This window comes from Nannospalax galili, unplaced genomic scaffold (genome assembly GCF_000622305.1).
Source record: "Nannospalax galili isolate Female #2095 unplaced genomic scaffold, S.galili_v1.0 scaffold267, whole genome shotgun sequence".
Classification (NCBI taxonomy): domain Eukaryota; kingdom Metazoa; phylum Chordata; class Mammalia; order Rodentia; family Spalacidae; genus Nannospalax; species Nannospalax galili.
The window spans coordinates 12,010-19,641 of record NW_008357518.1 but is presented as its reverse complement, the minus strand read 5'-3'; the positions used below and the strand labels follow the sequence as shown (position 1 = coordinate 19,641).

The 7,632-nt window shown below is 44.7% G+C and overlaps 1 protein-coding gene across 1 annotated transcript in view; it reads left to right on the top strand.

The window, feature by feature from the left end:
• Positions 1 to 7,632, top strand: part of LOC103751674 (rho guanine nucleotide exchange factor 7) — a gene marked incomplete at its 3' end in the record, with an annotated part of 85,905 nt that overhangs the window by 75,063 nt on the left and 3,210 nt on the right. The window contains 2 exon segments of the mRNA XM_008855175.2: positions 4,877 to 4,961; positions 6,006 to 6,136. Coding sequence (XP_008853397.2) covers positions 4,877 to 4,961; positions 6,006 to 6,136 — 216 coding nt within the window.

Sequence of the window (7,632 nt, the reverse complement as noted above, 5' to 3'; positions counted from 1 at the left end):
GGCCTGTGCTCCAACTCCTGCTTCCAGGTTCCTGCCCTGAGTTCCTACCTTGGGGTCCCTAATGAACTGTGACCTGAGAGATATAAGCTGAATAAAGCCTTTCCTCCCCAAGTTGGTATTGGTCAGAGTGTTTTGTCACAGCAATGGAGAAATAAGCTAGGACAGTGTACCTAGCTGTCTCTCAGTGTGAGTTCATCCACTGGAGCCTGCTTAGCCTATTTAACATCACTCCCTTAAAGAAGATCCACTCTCCCTCACTCAGCAGTGATCAGCTGCCAGTAGTTCCTTGGCTAAGATGGGGGCTCCCCATTTTCCCAGTTCTATACTGGTTTTTATCTGATTGGGTTTGCATAGGTCTTGTGCATGGTGTCACCACTGCTGTAGGTTCATCTGAGCAAGTTCCCAGGAGCTTGTAAGAGCCTGTGCTGGATAGCTCTAGTGTCAACTTGACACACCTGGGTTGAGGGATCCTCAGTTGGGGAATTGACTCCATTGGACTGGCCTGTGGCCATGTCTGTGGGGCATCTTCTTGATTGTTGAGTGATGTGGGAGAGCCCAGCCCACTGTGGGTAGCGCCACCCCTGGGCAGGTGGGCTTTGTTGGATAAGAGAGCAAGCCAAGCAGGGGCCAGGGGAGCAAGCCAGTAAGCAGCGCTCCTCCATGGCCTGTGCTTCAGCTCCTGCCTCCAGGTTCCTGCCCTGAGTTCCTACCTTGGGCTCCCTGATGAACTGCTACCTGGGAGTTGTAAGCTAAATAAACCCTTTCCTCCCCAAGTTGGTAGTGGTCAGAGTATTTTGTCACAGCAATGGAGAAACAAACTAGGACAGTAATGTACCACCCCTGGCTCTTAGAATCTTTCCACCCCCTCTTCTGTAATGGTCCCTGAGCCCTGGGTGGGTGAAGTTTAATGTAGGAGTCCTATTCAGGGACACATACTCCACAGCTTCTTATTCTCTATACTTGGTGGCCAGTAGTGGCCTTGTGTGTTCGTTACCTTTTGTTGCATGAGGAAGCTTCCCTGGTGAGAGTTGAGAGATGGATTAGTATTCTCTCTACCTCTTGTTCCACTATGTTATGTGAGCCTTAGGTGTAGAGATTTCATTGTTACGTCACCTAGGATTAGGCACCTCACAGACACTTATTCTCTGTGTGGGACCAGTTGTGGAACTCCTCTGTACTAGACTCTGTCGTAGAAAGACGCTTCTTTGATCAGTGGTGACTGGTATACTTGTCTGTAACCATAAGGATCCATATTTAGCATAAAGTAAGAAATTGTTTATTTAGGGATGTGGCAGAAGTAGGGTTTTTGTGACCTTTCTAGTCATGTTCAGCATTGTTGAACTGTTTGTAACAGATGATATTTCTTTGCATCTGTTCAGTGAAATTAAGCTTTTTTTTTTTCTTCCTTTGCACTGGTTATATATTTAAAAAACAAAACAAAACATCAGCTTCCCTTGGCAGAATGTAGTTGTGTCAGTGGGTTAGTCTTGGCAAGATCCTTGACGGTGTACTGCATAGCATGCAAACTACCCTCTTCCTGAGGGCATGAGGCACCAGGAGGGTGCTGCTGCTTAATCCCACTGTGAGGCCCAGAGAGCTGTCCATAGGATAAGTAGGCAGCTAGTAGCCTTGAACTTCAGGAAGGCTTAGCCTCTTAAGGTCCTTCTTGCAGTGTGTGCTTCCCTCCAACCACCTACCATCCGGTTCCCCAGCAGCCTTACCTTATCAATGAGAAGCAATATAAACTTCCCAGAAAGCGCTTTTGCTGCTACTTTGAATAATACTCCTGTGCCCTCCTGCCCTCGTTTCTGTATTCTCTGGTATTGTTTTTCATTATGCATTATGGTTTCTGTTGAAAGTAAAACATTAAAAGTAAGCCACAAATACTTGTACATCATGAACTTTTTGGTGGCAAACTGCTAGGATAATTTTATTTGGGGGATATTGAGTATTCTTGGCATGTTAATGTAACAGGAGGGTGAACTTCTGTAGTATACTTTTCCAAATGAGAGGATTATAAATGTTGTGGGCACTTAGAGTCCTGCCCTGTGTGAGGAGGTGGTGTGCAGTGCTGACTCCAGGCTCCTGGGCAGGCCTCATAGTAGCCTCACCTAGAGGGGTGCTTCTTACCCTGGCTGCACAGCAGCCTCTTGGAGTATAAGAATTTCTGGTTCTGGGAGGTGACTTGAGGAGATCCCTGTGTACAGCTCATGGTGACAGGCTCTGGCCTGGATGTTGTTGAAGGCAAGGGGCAATAGAGTGGGGCTTTTGCTTGCTTCCTAGTTGGCTGCTGCTTGTCAGGGTCTGCAGGTAGTAGGGAGAGAAGGAAACCTGGGTCCATCCTGTGCATTGTCTGCCTTAGACTTGAATTGCTCCAGAGAGCAGTTTCTATGTTGTCATAGTGACTGATTTCTTTGTGGCGGTATTTCAGTAAAAGTTCCGTCTTTCTTCTGATTCCTTTTAGTATAAACCTTTACTGTTTTAAGGCTTTTCTGTGTTTGCTTTTTGTTTAATATATACCTGTTTGGTAAAATAGCCTGTTGTGTTCCTTAGAGAAGCATTTCAGTCTGCACATTCAGTGGCTTAGAATGTACCTCCCGATTTGTCTCATCTCATTGTTCAGTTTCTTCGGGAGGAAGGTAGTGCTCACTGAGTTCTGACATCACTCTGAAGCCAATTGGTGGGCAGCTCTAGCCAGTCAGATGCTCTGTGGTATCCGGATAAGAAAGATATATAGTCTTGGAATAACAGAAACTTCCCGTTTTTCACATCCTGTTGTTCTGGGTTTTGTGACTCGCTGCCTCACCACAATGAAGGTTAGTGGACATTTATGTATGTTTCTTGTGGAATTCCACAGCTTGAATTTTCCAGACTCAAGATTAGGCCATAGAGCTGAAGGTAATAAGCTTACCTCTCCCCAGTATCTTATAGTTAAGGGAGCTTCACATTTTATAGGTGAGGAAACTGAGCTCGTAAGAACAATGAATGCTTTTTGTTCTTTGAAAAGATACAACTTGTCCTATATTTGCTCCTTACAGTGTTGTTGGAGACACCAGCCTAGATAGAGCTCTTATTTGATCTGGTTTTCTTTTTAAATTAGAGGTATTGTAGCACTAGAATTAAGCTCTGCATCCTAAGGTAGTTCTGAGGACTTATTGGAAGGGGTTTTACAGGAAGACTGGCCTCCTGAGATCAGAAATGGAATACTTGAGATATTTATTTCACCTTGGCTTTTAGAATTATGATCTTTGGTTTGATTCTAATGAACTTTAAACAGCAACCTGTGTTTTCACCCTTTTTCTGAACTATCTTAGCATATGACCTCTTTCTTGAGGTAATTTTCCAGCTTGATCTTGCTTTTTCACTTGTCAATATTGAAATAATGGATCTTACGACTTTTTGATCAAAATTGGAAGGTTACTCTCTGGAGGTGATTTTTGAGTAGGAGGGATATGAAACAGATTTGGAATGCTTTCCTCTCAGTGCGGACTTCTTACAGTGACATTTGGCTCTCTTGGTGGGTGGTGAGGTGAGTGGTCCACAGACCTCTCAGCACATGTCTAGTGTGCATTGGCTGGGTGGTGAGAGATGTTTGATCAGGGTTGATGTTTTACCCTCCAGGGTGGCACAGACAGGATATGGCCATGAAATTATCCTTGTGATAAATGTACTGGGGGATTTCTGGGAGCCTAGTAAGCCTCCCCAGGCAGGGCTCCTTCAGGAAATAAGATGAGTAAGACTGCCCGGAAGGAGGTGGAGTGGGAAGGCAGGAAAGGGGCCCCTGAAGAGGGAGTTCCTGCCATGGTCTGAGAGAGGCTGCAGAGGGAGGAGAAGGACAGAGGTGCTGGTGGGCCAGCCCACAGGTGCTCATCTGGAGACTGAGGATCAAGACGATTGTTCTGTTTTGCCTCAAGGAGAGAAAGTTTGTTAATATGGCAAGCATTTTGATATTTAAACTGTTCTTTCTATAATTTGGACCAATGAGATTTTTTTTTCTTAGTTTTTCTAGAATGTAGTCAGTATTGGATGATTTGGTTCTCAAAATTATTTTTGTGAGAGGTGATTTAATGATCCAAAGTGACATAGTCTTTAGAGAGTGTTTGGAAAGAGCTTTATATGTTTTAGCATATCTGTGAGTTTGTACCTGTGCACCCACATGTACACACATGTGGTCCCTAGCTGTCTTACATCCAAGTTAACTTGTGGATCTTTTCTCCTGGCTCCAGGTCTGTGCCATGTGACTGACTCTTTGAGGGTTGTGGTGGCTAGGTAGCCCTGGATTAGAGTGGGTTGTAGGCAATCCTGGTCCTCTAGAGCTCTGTGCAGAGGCCCCCACTTGACCCTCTTCTGGGATCTGTTTTATCTTCCTTTTGCTCCCTGTCATTTTCTGTGCTTTTCCATGTCTCCAGGTGCCTTGTGTTGCTGTTGCCTTTGGAATGGGATGCATTTTATTTACCTTTCTTTCTGTACTAGGAAAACATCCGTAACATGCCTTGTCCTGTGGGCTTTGAACCATCAGTCCAAGGAGAGAGGAACTCATGAGCCTTGACTGAGTGCCTCCAGTCTGCTCCACACCCTGGCTCCTGTCTGTCCTGGGTAGAGGAGGGAGTAGTGCTGGGTCCTGGTTGGTCCATAGCTGGTCTATACCTAGCCCTCCTCCAGGGGTTTAGACTGCTCTCTTGAGGAAATGCTTCACAAGGGAATTCCAAGGGACTCCTTTTCCTGGGGGCCCACTCACAGGTTCTGCTGTCCCTTGAGGCTTTCTGACCTGAGCATCCTGATTATCCTGACTGTGTGTACCCTCAGGTTGAACTTCATTTATTCTGCACCAACATGAGACTCAGAACTAATTTTCTTGTTAATTTTTTCCTTTCAGACGTTTGATGCAAATGATTTGTATCAGGGACAGAACTTTAACAAGGTCCTCAGTTCCTTAGTGACTCTAAATAAAGTAACAGCAGGTAAGACTCTTTTATTGTGAGGGGTGGGAATGCTGAAGGGCTCACATCTTTGGTTTTCTGTTAGAAAGGCAAAATGAGCATTACCACATTTAAGAAATAAGCTTCTATAGCATTGTATGTTTGATTGATCCTTTTGCTGCTGTGATTCTGGGGGTTGTGAGTGCTTGGACAGCAATCCCTGGTGTTGGGAATGGTCTCTGAGCTACTCATCAACACACAGTTGCTGTGATTACAGTCTGGAAACTTCCCTTTACCTGAGCCCTGGATTAAGAATACTGACTTCTGACTCTGCAACAGGAGTGAGGCCTGTCTGGTTCAGAGCACCACCCCAGAACCTACCACCACTCGGACATGACTGTGTCTTCACTGCTAAGGTTTAGAGGATGTGGTAGATTCACATTCCCAACTGCTCTCTGTCTCCAGGCTCCTTCAGTGTGGTCATGATTCCCACAGTGATGTTTTGATCAGCAGTGGACTGTGTGTATGGTAGTGTGCACTGTACAATATAGGTAGTTGTACCACCTAGTTCTGTGTCAGTGGTACACTCTAATGTTTTGCACATAATACACTCTCCTGACAGTGCTGCCTTTACAAAGAAGTCAACCCATTGTTCATTCAGTGTCATGTGACTGTCTCTGCTTTGTTGCTTATAGTATGGCATGTGGTCTTGGAGAAGTGGGCCATGTGGTATAGTGCTGGAGAGTGCCTGGTATTTCTTCACTGAGTACTTGCACTAGAGAGTCTTGCTTTTTCAGGTAAAGGAAAGGCATTAAAGTTAAAAAAAATGGTATGCAGACCACTAAAAAATTAAACTAGTGAAGAACCGATAAATAGTCACCTCCAGATAGTTTCTGGAGAGGTAATTGGAGCCGTTTATGGGACAAAGAATCTGTTCTTTGTCTACTGTATGTAAGTGGCCTGCTTTGTTGTGGTCTTTTGGTGTATCCTTCCATAGTGGCCCAGTTTTAAAGCCAGTGTGTAGTGAGGGTGTGCAGTGTCAGGCATTTTCAATGCTTTCTGTTTCTGTATGTATGACCTTTTCAGACATTGGACTAGGAAGTGACTCTGTGTGTGCTCGGCCCTCTTCACACCGGATAAAGTCTTTCGATTCTCTGGGATCCCAGTCTTCACACAGTCGGACTTCAAAATTGCTCCAGGGCCAGTACCGAAGTTTGGTAAGTGGGATGTTTTTTTATTCAAGTTCAAAGTCTTTTGTGGATATGAGATGTGTCTTGGAGGATGCTTGTGCCCATGTAGACTGAATGATGAATAGTGAGGGCTCCTGCCATCTGGAGTGGCATTTGTTCCTCACTAGATTCCCTCACTGAACTGAGTGTAAGCACATGTGTGCAGAATTAAGAGATTAAGCATTACATATGTGGGAATGCCTAGCTTCACAGAAAGGTTAAAACAGTCCGAAGGTGGCTTTTCTTCTTCCTTAAAGCCTGCCTTTGGAGCCTTCCTAAGTCATGTAGTTCACAGAGGGGAACACTTGCTGTGGCTGCCCTGGACCCAGGACAAAAACTGACATGGTCAGCCTTCCTAGGAGAAGAACCACCTAGACTAAAGAACCCTGCCAGTGAGGTGGGAAATGACATCAGGAGAGGTGAACTGTGGATCTGACGGGGTGTCTTGGGGAGGCACGGCCCTGCTGCCCATGGCTCTCCTGCCATGCCTTCTTTTGATCTGGTGGGGTTGGCAATCCTGACTCACAGAGAGGCCAGATTTCTCATGGTTTTCCTCGGAGATGTGAAGTGTTCTTATGAGTGAGAGTCTGGTGAGAATGTCCTTCCAGAAAGAAGTAGCAGTTAACTAGGTTGAGTTAATGTTTCGTGGCGAGAAGTGCATTTGAGTGGTTTGCAGAGCAGTGCCAAAAACAAAGATTTGGGGGCTGGAGAGATGGCTCAGTGGTTAAGAACACTGGAAACTTCCAGAGGATCTGGGTTTGGTTCCCAGCACCTACATGGTAGCTAACAACTGTTTATAATTCCAGTTCCAGGGCATCCCACACCCTCTTCTGGCCTCTGTGGGCTTTGAACAGCATGGGTTCATTTACATACATGTAGACAGTACACTCATACACGGAAAATAAAAATAACTAAATCAAAAAACAAAGAAAGCAGAACAAACAAAAAATGCACCCCAGAGATACAGAAAGGTAGTTTGATGTGCCCATGAGCATCGCGAATGATGCTCACTCTGTGTGGTGCTTCCTCCACATCCTCGGGTTCAACTGTGCAGTGACATTAGGCAGAACAGTGGGTTCCTGCACAGCCCCATCCTTCTTTTGGTTACATCATCATCCTCCTTCAGTCTTGTGGCTCCCAGGGTCTCTGGGGGTTGCCAGCCTCTATTGATAGTATTAATACTGGAATATTACTATGTGTTTTATGATCCCAAAATTAAGGAGAAACACTCAAAGCACTTTAAACACATTTTAAGTTAGCTTTAAAAAATACATGAGGAAAACATGAGAAATTCATACATGTACTTTAAGTAAAGAAACACCTGTGATCCCTTTTACCTATCAAGTTTGCTCTTTCTTCCTAAGTTATTGAGGACTGGATTGCCAATGTATAATTGTAAGTAAAATAAAGTTGTACATAAGCCAACAGTGAATCTTATTAAGAGCATCATCAATATGGGATTAATTTTGCATTAACTAGAAGGA